This window comes from Aethalodelphis obliquidens, unplaced genomic scaffold (genome assembly GCF_003676395.1).
Source record: "Aethalodelphis obliquidens isolate GAN/ISIS:26980383/991018 unplaced genomic scaffold, ASM367639v1 scaffold51, whole genome shotgun sequence".
In the NCBI taxonomy this organism is placed as follows: Eukaryota; Metazoa; Chordata; class Mammalia; order Artiodactyla; family Delphinidae; genus Aethalodelphis; species Aethalodelphis obliquidens.
The window spans coordinates 10,978,101-10,992,111 of NW_020837995.1; the positions used below are offsets into that span (position 1 = coordinate 10,978,101).

Consider the following 14,011-nt stretch of genomic DNA (forward strand, 5'->3'; position numbering starts at 1 on the left):
GTGTGTGTGTGTCAAGGGGGAACCATAATTTGACACTCTGAGATAAGTGGGGAAGGGTGAAAATGAGGTGACCGAGTATATGACCTTACAAGATTTCTCATCATAATTTCACTCCTGTGAAAAAAGAACGGTACACAGGACTATTCCACCATGATGGTAAAATAGCCATAAAATTTCTTCTCTCCATTAGCTATGAACTCTGAAAACTGACACAGGAAAATAAGGTAAACAAAGGATGCAAAACCATTATTGAAGTCATAAACACTGAAGGCAACTTAGGGATCTACTTCAAAACAGATCAATTAGGTCAAGATGTCTCATTTGGCTTTATTAATGGTTCTAATATTCCTTAAATGACTCCTAGCATTCTAGATACTGTTCATTACACCCCTTGACTAATAATTTTAGGAAAAGAAACCCAATCTATAAAGGAAAGAGTTGTAGGTGAGATTCTATCTTTGCTAGCTATATTGACATTATCTACAACTAACCATTTCAGAATGACTTGGTTCCTCACAGTTCAGGGTATTTCTTTTCATTAGTCTTCCCATTTGGCTATCAGTGATTTATTCATATATCCCACAAGCATTTGATGCATGTCTCCTACAAACCAGATACCATGAAGCCCTGAGGTGCCTAGGAGCTTTCTTAAATGCTCTCAACAATACACCAGAATAAATAGGCCCAGATTAACTCCAAGTGAGCAGGTTACACAGAAACTTGACATTCACATCTTATTCATCTCCACACTTAAAACACTTAACACGGGGTTTAATATAAAGTGCTTAGGGCTTCCCTGGTGGCGCAGTGGTTGAGAGTCCGCCTGCCGATGCATGGGACACGGATTCGTGCCCCGGTATGGTAAGATCCCACATGCCGTGGAGCGGCTGGGCCCGTGAGCCATGGCCGCTGCGCCTGCGCGTCCGGAGCCTGTGCTCCGCAACTGGAGAGGCCACAATAGTGAGAGGCCCGCGTACAGCCAAAAAATAAAAATAAATTTAAAAAAATAAATAAAGTGCTTAATAAATTTACTTTCAACAAAAGAATGTTCTCTCAATCAATTAACTGCAAAAATCTACTTTCAGATTAACTAATTGTATAACTGTGTTCATCATATAGAAAATGCCCGTAACTTCTAACTTTTTAGTAAACCATAAGTTGAATGCATCACTGTACTATAAAAAACAACATACTAATGCATTTTTAGGTTGTGTTAAATATATAATAACCAAAATAAGATAAAAAGAACCCATTCTGAACTGACCATGGAAAAACATCTGGAATGTTTCAGGTCATCATATTTTACAAAGCATAAACTGAGATATACCCAGAAGATAACATCCAGGATGATAAAGGGTCTAGAAACTATGTCACATGCTGTTGTGTTTGGCCAGAGAAAGATGGAGCCATCTAGACAGAAAAAGCTGTCTCCAACTTGGGAGGAGCTCTCACCCTTAGAAGCTGAACTGACCTGGGTAGACAGAAAAAAGAAGCATGAAGAACTCTTTGGGGCTTGCTCTGCTCTGGATCTTGGAGAAGAAAGACAAAAGGAGAAGTCTCTGAGGTTTCTATCTTGTGCAGCTCAGTTTACCAAAACAGGAGATCAAAGTGGGATTTAGAAAAGAGTTCTAGCCAAAGAGAGCCTGGTATGCATTTGGTTGTTAGAGCCTGTGTCTTCTCTGTCAGGAACCTCAACTGAATGGGGATATATGGTCCAGTGAAGAATAGGTAAGAATAAGATCACCAGAAGACAGACGAATAACACCTATCTGGTTTATAAGTGATCATACATATAAATTACTTAGCACAGTGCTAGATACACAGCAGATGCTCATTGATATTAGTTGCATAAGACAAAGTATGAACTGAATACCCATGTTTGAATCTTTAACACATCTAACATATCAACAGCTGAGCAATAATGAAAGTGAGCCAAAAGCTAGAAGGGACAAGACTTGATTAACCATTTCAAGAATTCAATTACCATTGTTCCCCGCACTTTAAATAAGCCTAGACATTTTACCTCAGAAGCTATTTATTTAGTGTAGAACTTCCGAATAGAGTTTTACTTCTAAAACAAAGCTTTATTTTTTTCTTTGTTTTATTTTTGACTTTTTAATTCTTAATTGACAAATATTAGGCTGCTTTTTTCTCCCAAACTGTTAATTGGAACTCCTCTCTCTCTAAAGACTAAAGGTATCTCATTGCAACATCAGCAATATTCAGCAGATTCCTGTCAAATACCAGAATTTTGGTATCTATCTTTCTTGGGTTAGCATCAGTCAAATAACTAAATGATGTTCAAATCACAGTCACTTCCCTCCAAGAAACATCTATCATAAAGATGTGGTATATTAATCTCCCAAGAAACAATAAAGAAGGAAACTTCAGTACCAGAAAAGAGACAGAAGAAATTCAATAATTGTAAGAAGGACCACACTTCTCTTTCTTCATTAGTTCCAGCTACACAATTCTACTCTGTCAGATTTAGAAACTGATGCAAAGAAAGCAAATTTTAGCAGGGAAAGCCTGGGTAAAATTAATCCAAAGTGAAACATGGAAGAAAAAACCTCCATATTTAATAAACTTCTAACCATTCTGTTTTGAGTGTAGGTCTGTCTGCGGAGGAACTGGAATCAAAACCAGCTGGAGTGCTTCCCTGGTGGCACAGTGGTTAAAAATCTGCCTACCAATGCAGGGGACACGGGTTCAATCCCTGATCCAGGAAGATCCCACATGCTGCAGAGCAACTAGGCCCGTGCGCCACAACTACTGAGCCAGTGTTCTAGAGCCCGCAAGCCACAAATACTGAAGCCCATGCGCCTAGAGCCCGTGCTCTGCAACTAGAGAAGCCACTGCAATGAGAAGCCCGTGCACCCCAACGAAGACCCAATGCAACCAAAAATAAAAAATAAATAAATTAAAAAAAAAACCAACAACAACAAAAAACAGCTGGATTCTCAGGCCCTTGTTCTACCAAGGTTGAACAAAAATCACCAGCATCCTAGTCTCTCTATTTTAAAACAGTCTCTAGTGGGAAGCAGCTGCATAGCACAGGGAGATCACCTCGGTGCTTTGTGACCACCTAGAGGGGTGGGATAGGGAGGGTGGGAGGGAGGGAGATGCAAGAGGGAAGAGATACGGGGACATATGTATAACTGATTCACTTTGTTATAAAGCAGAAACTAACACACCATTGTAAAGCAATTATACTCCAATAAATATGTTTAAAAAAAAAGTCTCTATTTTAAAATAGGAAGGCAATACGATGCGATCAATTAATTTCCTAATTGCTAGGTCAACACCATACCATTTTTGGAATAAAACAAGGTGGCATTTCGCCTAACAAGCCTCCTGATACAACAGAGGATATCATCTGGGCTATCTGATTCCCAAAAATACCAACAAGTTCACATTTAATCATCAGAATGTCCAATAAAAGCACTGACATGTTTCTCTTAAATATTTCTATCAGTAAGGAACACAGAAATTATGTTGCAGGGAATTCCCTGGCAGCCCCATAGTTAGGACTCTGCACTCTCATTACCGAGGGCGTGGGTTCAATCCCTAGTTGGGGAACTAAGACCCCGCAAGCCACGGTGCAGCCAACAAAAAAAGAAAAAAATAAATTATGTTGCAAATAACACTATTAGGAATATACCTGTTGACAAAACATTATTATATTCCCTAATTACAAAATCATTGATTTCTAGAGATAAAAGATTCCACTTCATAATGATAATACAAACTTATTCCATTGCCATTACTTATTTCCCTATACTAAATATAAGAACCACATATTCCAAACAAGATACTTTTCTAATAGAGAAGAAATACTTTGTAATTCAAAAAATTTTTTCCCACTTCAGAGCTGTTCTAAGAGATGAAGGAGTAAAGAAATTATGGGAATTTTTTAATTCCATCGAGTCTGGCAAACTTTAAATTTGAGATGTTGAACATCTACCTCAGTTTTGCCATATGGGAAATTAAAGAGAAATAAAAAGTCTGTTAAAAGTAAACGTTTTCGGCACTTCCCTGGTGGCGCAGTGGTTAAAAATCTGCCTGCCAATGCAGGGGACACAGGTTCGAGCCCTGGTCTGGGAAGATCCTACATGCCACAGAGCAACTAAGCCTGTGCACCACAGCTACTGAGCCTGTGCTCTACAGTCCACGAGCCACAACTACTGAAGCCCACGCGCGTAGAGCCCAGTGCTCCGCAACAAGAGAAGCTACCGCAGTGAGAAGTGTGTGCACAGCAATGAAGAGCAGCCCCCGCTCACCGCAACTAGAGAAAGCCCGCGCACAGCAACGAAGAAGACCTGACGCAGCCATAAATAAATAAATAAAGTTAATTAAAAAAGTAAACATTTTCAAACTAAGTAAAAGGAAATAATCTTAGAAATACAGAATGATATATTTTCATAAGTTTATGAAGACTGAATCATTTTAAATTGCTAGAATTGGCAGATAAAGACAAAAATCTATATCTATAAAATATTTAATAAAATTTCTGACAGCTTATTTATAAATCCACCTAGAATATGTCACAGTCCCTCAGATAAAAGAGTAAGCTCAAGTTCACAAAACAGTAGCAGTATATTCCAGATTTTGCTACCATTTTGTGAATCAATGTAGCCCAAAAGATGCTATGAAAATAATGCTTGCCTGATGGGTACAGAGGGGGAATCCTGACTTCGAGCCTCATCCTCTTGCGGGGCTTCACAGACACAGCTAAACGCAGACATGGTCTTCTGGGGACTAAGAAACAAATTAAAGCAATATACTGTGTTAGTTCTGAAAGGAAAAGTACCTCTGGAAATTATCCTTTTAGGCACAGAGAGAATAAAATCCTTTCTCTGAATCTGAAAAATCTGAATACCAAATATTTGATGACATTAAGGAATCAATGTCAGATTTAAAAGCATGATAGTAGTACTGTGGTTAAGTTCAAAGTAAAGAATTCTTATCTTTTATTAGAGACAGCATTGAAATATTTACAGATAAAATGATATAATGCTAGAATTAGCTTAAAAATAATCCAGTGGAGAGGAGAGTGCTGGAAGTATTTATAAATGAATCAAGACTAGTCATAAGTTGGTAATTTTTGACACTGGGTGATGAATATATGGTAGTTCATTATACTATTCTCTTTACTTTTGTATATACTTGAAACCTTCAATAATGAAATGTGTGAGAGAGAAATAAGATGGCAGCAAGTAATCTGAACAGTGCCCAGTTACAGACAACACTTAAAAACAGCGGTACTGCTTCACCTAAATGCAGAGGAAGCAGTGATCATTTAAACTGTGCTACGTGCTACAGAGCTTACTTTAAATGATTTCTTATGGTGAACCCAATGGTAAAGTAAATAGTCAAAGATTCTTAAAATCTAGATTCTCATATACAAAATTTGCTTCACAACAATACCAGTGAATCTCATTCCATGATCCACCAATCCAACCCTCTGCCTCAAGTTTTTCCCCTATTTTTCCATCGCTACAGTCCATCCAAAGGATCCAGGAATCTTCAGCAGCATATTCTGTTCTCTCTTAGCAAGCACATGTACAGACTAATAACAAGTTGTGTCGGGTACACAATTCTGTTAAAACCAAAGAGATTTCTTCAACATATCATTAAAGAGTCTTCAACTGAATAAGGATTCAAAGGTACTTATCTTTCAGATTAAATATGCAAAAACTCAGAAAACAACCAATCTCTCTAGACACAGCTTGGTACAAATCAAAGGATTCAGATGGGTCAGAAACTTCCAACTAAGGATCAAATTTAGTCTACAGACAAGCAGAAAATTTTATTTTTAAAAATCCTGATTTCTCTTTACAAATTTAAAGATTTGGCAACAGTAGGTGTGCATGGTAATGACCGGCTGGAAATGAGCAAGGGCTAACCCCCCCTTTTAAATGGGACACACGTTCAGCTGGCCATCATCGTCAACATTTCATGCTCTTGCACCTAGCCTGCACTTTACTTACGTACAGTACCTGTCTAGCCTGATTTAAGAATCCTCACTTATATTTCAACAACCGCTGGTAGTATTTTCATACTGGATGACTCACGCCAGAAACCAATGAAACAATTCTATTCTCACGGCCACCAGATGGCAAAGCTTACCACCAGAGCCTCAGGATGGGGTCATACTCATCCTCAAAGCATTACAGCATTCATGACAAAGCAAAAATAACACTTCAAGGCTGTAGCTAATTTGGCAGGCAGAAGAGAAAATGGCCTGAGGCTATGGGGGGGGGGGTCAGGCAGTGGTGCTGGACCGTAAAAGGAAAAAGGTCTATGGCTATCTCCTTAACCCTGTTTCCTCACCAATAGCAAAAACAATCTCAATCTCACCCACAGAAAAAGAAGAAATGGCACTCCCACATGAACAAAAGGGAGAAAGGGAAACACCATTAAATATCTTATTCTAAGTATAGCAAAAGCTTTATTAAAGTATTAATAAGAAAGCCTAGGGTTACATTCAACACACTGCTAAACCCTTTATGCTGAAGTTTCATTTTAAGTGTTTTTCCTCTCTTGATAAATTATCTTCCCCTCATTACCAGTGGCTTTGTATATTAAACTCCTCTAAATAGCAACCAGCTCTGGTTACCTGGTAACAGCCTCAGCAACAGCAGTAGATCCATTTTTTCTTTCACCAGTTGCTGGCTCTGAATAAAAACAAAAGCAAGTAAAGAAAGGAAAGAGAAACAGAACTCAGTATCACACCTTAAAACCTTCTCTTAAAAACCTGCTCAAACCCAATGATACTCTAAAATAATGCTTGGATTTCAGAAGCTTCTGAAGGCCTCCTTTCACTAAGACATAAAAAATTAATAATAAAAATGAAAAATAAAAACCTGCTTTACTAGTATTTTGCAACAAATAATAAAAAGGAAATGGGTAAGAATAATAAGTGAACATGAAAAGACTTATCATTTTTTTTTTTTTGCGGTACGCGGGCCTCTCACTGCTGTGGCCTCTCCCGTTGCGGAGCACAGGCTCCGGACGCGCAGGCTCAGCGGCCATGGCTCACGGGCCCAGCCGCTCTGCGGCACGTGGGATCCTCCCGGACCGGGACACGAACCTGTGTCCCCTGCATTGGCAGGCGGACTCTCAACCACTGCGCCACCATGTATGTCTTTCTGACTTCTACCAATTTTCTTTCAAACTTCCTACAGAAGACTATTCAGTTTCTCCAGAAATACAATATAATGAATTACTAAGTAGTAACATTTAAAAATGAAAATGAAACTTCTGAATCTCAATCCATCTCTTCTCATACAAGTAAAAAAATTATGTAGTAAAAAAACGCAAAATTAATAAACAAAAAAATTTTAGTTTAAAAATTTTAAAACAAATTTAAAAAAACTTCTAAAAACGTTTATTAATCTGAAACTAACACAACATTGTAAATCAACTTCAATAAAATTTTTTTAAAAAGGAAAAACTTTAATAAAATCGATTATGTAGGAAAATGTCTCAGGTTCATGCACAAATTTTAAACAGTGTACAGTTTTAAAAGAACCCATACATAGAAGGTACTCAAGTTCTTCCCAAAGTGCTTTTGGGATAGATATTTGAAAAATAAAACACATTTTCAAGAAAGAATCCGTAGCAAAAATTAAAGGTCATACTGAAGAGAATCCCATAGTCTCAAAGCAATGCTACTAATGCCTAGGGATTAAAATTTGTTCATTTACAATTCATTCCAGTCTTAGAGAAAATAACAAATATTTTTAAACATTTCTAAAATAAGTCATAACCCAATATAATCTGAATAGTCCATCAAGGAGGCAGCTGAAGTTTGGTGGTTAGAGCACTGGCTGATACAGAAACCTGGTTCAGGCCCTGGCTCTAGCACTTAGCAGTCCAACCTGGGGGTAAACTTCATCTTCTGAGTCAGTTTCCTCATCCATAAAATCGGGATAAAAAGGGACCAACACGGGAATTCCCTGGCAGTCCAGGTGGTTAAGACTCTGCACTGCACTTTGACTGCTGTGGGCCTGGGGTTCAATCCCTGGTCTGGGAACTAAGATCCCACAAGCTGCAAGACCAACCCTCATAGGTTTGTTGTGAGGATAAAATGAGGAAAACTGTGAGTATGGTGCCCGATTATCAGGAAAGGTAGGAAAATTTACTAATATGGTCATCTTTAACATTTAGCTCCATTTAAGGTCTTCCCAATTGTAATTTCAAATCTAAAGATTCAAAGCTACCATGTACTCTCTCTTGATAAGTCCTCTTGATAAGTCCTACTTGATTTCAGAGAAGATGACAGTAAGGATGGAAACACGAAATACTTTATTTCTACTGAGGTTCTAATTTTCAAATCAATAAGAACTGAGAAACAGAATAGCACTATAATTCAGAACCAGACTTCTGGTTCTTGGAACTACTTTGATTCAGGCTACTTTATTTACTAGCTGTGTGACTCTAGAGAACATGCCCAACCTGTCTGTGCCTCAGTTTCCTTAGCTGTAAAATGAGAATAACAATAGGATCTACTTTACAGGTTTGTTATGAGATTTAATGAGCTGTACCTGTATGGAATATATGCCTGGCATATAGTAAGAACTCAAAATATATTAGCTAAAATTTCTTTTCTTTGGTCTCAGAGAATGAGAAATCCTTATTCAAGTCCATTCACTCTATCTGTGGTCTTTGAAAGCTCCCCTTCCATCTCTCTCTCAGGGGTCTCATTTTTAACACATCTCTCTTTTGGAGATTTCCTTTCAATCTATAAACCTGCTCAGGTATCCCTCAGTCTAAAAATGAAAAAAAAAAAAAAAAAAAACCTCCTTCAGTCCTGTATTTCTAACTTGCCATATTTTTTCTTCCTTTCTCACATAAACTTCTCAAAAGTACAATACATTTGCTGCCTCTTCTCCTCCCCTTCACTCCTCAATTACCTTCAGTATAGCTCCTACCCAAACCACTATACTGTAGTAGTTCTTGCTAGAGTCACCAAACGGATCCTAATTGCCAAGTCCAGTGTACATTTTCAGATATATCTTACTAGACCCTCACTTCTGCATATAACATTGTTGTCTTCTTTTAACTCTCCTTCCCTTAGGCTTCCATGGCGTTATACTCTCCTAGTCCTCTTCTTGGAATATTCCTTTACAATCTCCTTTATAAAACTTCTTCCTCTTCTAACGCCATTAAACCACTTTTACAAACTACCTAATGGAAGAATTATAAGCTTTAGAGTCAGATGGATCTGATTCACACTCCAGCTCCACCTCTTACCAATTACTGTAACCTCAGGTTTAAAACCTCTCTTAGTCTCAGTTTTCTCACCAATAAAATGGAAATAAGGATATCTACTTCAGAGTGCTATCATGAAAACAAAATGTAGATATAAAGTCATTCTATATTTTTTCCTCTCTCTTGCTTCCATATTTAATTGGTCCCAAGGTCCTCTCTATTCTACTATTCATCTCTCAAATTCATCCCCTCACCTCCATCCCCACTACTAATGACCCCACTTCCTGGTTAAAGACCGCATTTGCCAGGCAGAATAGAAAATGGGCAAGGAAAGGAATGATGAACAAAGGCACAAATTTTTCAAACATTCAGCTGATCCTTTTAAAAAAGCAAATCTGATCATATTACTCCCTTGCCTAAAATTCTTCAGCTGTTCAGCATGATGTAAAAGGCCTTTCAGAACCTAGTCCCGACTTTGCAGCCATTCCCTCATACCTTCTCTGTATTCTAGCCATACCAAACAACTTGCAATTAATGTGGGAAATAGCTAACATAAACCTACAATGTGAATCCACAATCCTAAATTTTCTACCCACTTCTGAACTCCTTCTGATTATGAAAACCAATTAGTTTATATAGACACAAGTTTAATACAGAGATACAAGCAGTACCACGGAGGTTACAAAACAGAACATCTGCAGTAACATTAACAGTGACTAGCCTAAAACAAAGAATTAAATTCATGAGAATAAGACTTTACAAATACATTTATAATTATAAAAGTATCATCATTAAAACTAGAAGAAAGATAATTAATACTTCCAGAAGATGTGGAGCTACTAGTTACCCAAGATTAACACAAAATAAAACTTACTTTCCAGACTAAACTGCAAAGACTCTTCACTCGCCTCAGTCTCAGGACTGACCAATTTCATTCTCAGACACAATTGATCACCCATTTCTGGGGCAGCCCCAGAATCTCCTTTTTCATTCCCAAGCATGGGGTCGTTGGTCTCCACCATGCTTTCAGACATGACATCACTGGTTGCTATGGTGCTTTCGGGATAGTTGCTAATACCTGAAAGAAGGGAGGCAGGGGGAAGGAAGGAAGAAAGAACACTAAAATACAAATATGAAAAATAACAATTCAAGGTCATCAATTTGCCTGTTTGGCTCCATAGCTCTGCAGGATTGAAGAGGATTCCTAGGATAGATCCTGTCACAAGTATCAACAACTACGCACTAGTATTGACACCTGGTCTTAAGAAGAGCAACAGGATTCAGTTCCACTTCTGCATCTGGACAAAGGATGCTGCATGAGCCCTCAGCCAACCCACATCTGCCAGCATCAAGCATAGGTAGCAGGAGACTCCAGACGGCATGATTGTTACCTCCCAGCACTGACTAGAGAAAACAAATAGGTTAATGTAGAAGACTACCAGCTGCTTCAGGGAAGGAGGATCTAAATTTTCTTCCCCTGTCAAGCAGCAGACTGATTAGCCAAGGTCCTGAATAAACAGTACTTCTACCCTACCTGCTACCTCTTCCTCATAAAACAGCTCTATATCATTGCTTAGCACTCAGAGTCTATGGCCTTGCAAGTAATAGAATAAAATCTTTATAAATATTCTTCCTTCCTTCCTTCCATCCTTTCTTTCCTTCCTCTCATCACTGCTCAACATCTCCTGGGAGTAAACTCATGGAATCAGACACCACAACCTTATTCTTCCTAAGACAAAAATCAATCTTATCAGGCAGGCCCAACTCCTGAGATATAAAAGAATCACTGGCATAAAGAATGATATCTCAGAAATTCTGCTTTAAACATCATTACATTTTAATCACTCACCAATAGGAGTACTGTGTCTCTTGGGCTCCAATTTTAGATGCCCAATAAGAGGTGGAGTTGCACCAGTCAATGGTGGAATAACATCACCTTCTTTAGGCAAAGTAAAATGAAATGGAGTTTCTGGAGAAAACAAAAAACAAAACAAAACAATGATAAACAAAAAGGAAACCAAAACAGAAGTATAAAAAAAGCAAAGGTGAGGAGAACTGCAAGAAATATCTCAATTATTCTTTTCCTTTGCTCCCAAATTCTGCCTCATTCCCAAGCCCCCTCACCAGGCCTCTCAACCAATTTCCTACTATTTTCTCTGCTCTCTGTACAACCATCAACAGGACTGACACAAAGCAGACAACCAGGGGCCAGGCAAACAGAGGAAGCCCAAAAGTTTGGAGGCCTGAGGAACATGGGGTCAAAAGGAACAGAGAAACGTCTGAGCCTCAAGACAGTAAGTACATATGGGGATACTCAGTGATACAAAGTTGGATAGTTTCAAATCTAGACGTTTTAATTTTGTGTAATGCTAACCCAAGGAGTTAATTTATAAGCTTTAGCAATCTGTAGGATTCTCTATGTTAAAATCTGATGTTAATACTTAAAATTTACAATCTACTCAAAGAGGTGACAAAGGATTTCATGGGCTAAAGCAGGGGTCCCCAACCACTGGGCCTGCTAGGAACCAGGCCGCACAGCAGGAGGTGAGCAGCGGCAAGCGAGGCTTCATCTGCCGCTGCCCGCTCCCCATCGCCTGCGTTACCGCTTGAACTATCCACCCCCCGACCCCCGCCTTCTGCCCCACCCCCCACCCCATCTGTGGAAAAACTGTCTTCCAAAAAACCGGTCCCTAGTGCCAAAAAGGCTGGGGACCACTGGGCTAAAGGACTTCAAAATACTCACTGGTTCTAACAGAAATCATTTGGGTTTCACAGTTCAGCAGTACTGACCAGCATTTCACTCTAGGCCACAGCGGTAGTGTTCATATCTAAATCTCTGTGCAATGGTAAATCTCACATATATGACCATCTCCATTGTACACATTTTGGTTAGTCATTATTAAATTAAACATTTGTAAAGAAACAAAACTTTACTTTTTAACTAGGTCTCAGTTCCAATTTCTAATCAGAATTAGCAAATTGCCAAAATCACATTTTCTGATTTTCTAATTATCTCTTTTAATAAAACGACTAAGTTTGGGAGAATAAAAGAATTACTCCAGATTGCTGTTCTTAAACCTGACAGATGAAAATTTGTACTTACTTTCCTGGAATGGCTCAAAATAACTATAATCTGGCATACCCAGTCACTATTCCTTGTGAAAACAGTTTGTCTAATGTGCTTCCCAACATCGTCAAGCAATTCTCCAATTCCCAGCACACACTTAGCGGGTGTCCTATGAAGTTAACTCAATTCTGACACTATCTACCCAGAGGTAGCATCAGATCCCACAAGTTAAAGGCGCAGTCCCACAAGACTGCCCTCACTTAAGACATCAGTGAGAGTCCGGGCTGTTACCTGTGCTTCTAAGCAACTGGCTCTACACTGCAGGTTCCCATGACACTTTCCTCACGTTCCATTAATTAGCTAGAGCTACTTATAGTACTCGTAAACATTTGCTTACGTTTACCAGTTTATTATAAAGGACACAGATCAACAGCTATATGAAGAGGTACATAGGGTGAGGTCCAGAGGGTTCTGATAGCAGGAACTTCTGTCTCCCTTAGAACTGGGATTAGATACCCTCCTGGCTCATTTATCAACCAGGAAACATCAAATTTTGTTGTTCAAGAGTTTTTATAGAGCTTTAATCCCCACCCCCACCATCGAGGAGGTTGGTGGGTGGGGCCGGAAGTTCCAACCCTCCAATCACTTTGTCTTTCTGGTGAACAGCCCCATCCCTGAGGCTATGTAGGGAAGATCCCACCCTAAATCACCTCAATAGCATTACTCAGGTGTGACAGAAAGGGCTTAAGCTTATTCCTATCACTTAGGAAATTACAAGGGTTTTAGGAGCTCAGTGCCAGGAACTGGATGAAGACCAAATATACTTCTTATTATACCACATTTTTCTTCTTTCATCTCTTCCCATTCCACTTCCACCCTTCATTATCTTTAATATCAAGCACACCTTGATATTTTTTCTTCAAAATCACAAAACAACAACAAAAAACATCTCTTACATCTACATGAAAGAAAATGAATTAGCAACTTGAAGGGATGAAAAGAGAAAATGAATGGACTTCAGAAATAAAGGATGAAAAATACACATGCGCTGCTAAAGAAACTGTGAAAAGCAGAAGTGGAGAATCTCAACGTCATTATCTAAATGGCAAAGAATTCCACCATAGTTATAGCAAAAAGAAATGGGTTGATAGGTAAGCATTCATTCTCCGGCAACTCCTTAAAAAGCAAGTCCTTTAAGTTAATAAAGAACTTTAAAAATATACAGAAACTAAAATTAAAAAAAAAAAACACCTCACAAAGCATCATACGTTCCAAAGATATATTTTATATAATTTTCATTCCTGGAACAACCACCTATTCTGCTCTCTTGACAGGAACCATCCCTCACATTATGATCGACCATTCAGACTTTTGAAAATCTGTATAGAATCTCTAAGTACATCCTTCTACGTGACAAACCATAATACGCAAATGTAATATGCAAGCGTTAATTACAGAAGACTATTTATGAAAAGTTATCTTAGCACCACTGATCTAACACATCACTAAAACCTAATGGAAAATTGGCTCTTATACAGGCAGCACTGCCACTACCTTTATCTGGTCTTCAATGCCTCATTCCTGGACTATTACAACAACCTATCAATTACCTTGTCTGCCTGAAGTCTCCCCCTTTCCCCAACCCACGATTCTTTCTGTATAGCAACCAAAGCAACCTTCCTGTAAAACATGACTTAGATTGACAACAGTATTTAGATGTAATGAAAT

The 14,011-nt window shown here is 38.6% G+C and overlaps 1 protein-coding gene across 11 annotated transcripts in view; it reads right to left on the reverse strand.

Annotated features, from left to right (window-relative positions):
- Positions 1–14,011, reverse strand: part of TP53BP1 (tumor protein p53 binding protein 1) — a 66,584-nt gene that overhangs the window by 24,970 nt on the left and 27,603 nt on the right. For 6 of the 11 annotated variants that reach the window (XR_003428212.1, XM_027084097.1, XM_027084100.1 and 3 more), the window contains 4 exons: positions 11,066–11,185; positions 10,091–10,294; positions 6,620–6,677; positions 4,666–4,758 (listed from right to left, as the gene is read on the reverse strand). Coding sequence is in view for 10 of the 11 variants with exons in the window: in XM_027084097.1 (XP_026939898.1) it covers positions 4,666–4,758; positions 6,620–6,677; positions 10,091–10,294; positions 11,066–11,185 (475 nt within the window). In the remaining variant the exon portion in view is untranslated. Of the gene's footprint in view, positions 1–4,665; positions 4,759–6,619; positions 6,678–10,090; positions 10,295–10,459; positions 10,586–11,065; positions 11,186–14,011 lie in introns of those variants that run through there. The other 5 variants (XM_027084106.1, XM_027084105.1, XM_027084098.1 and 2 more) reach the window with 5 other exon arrangements.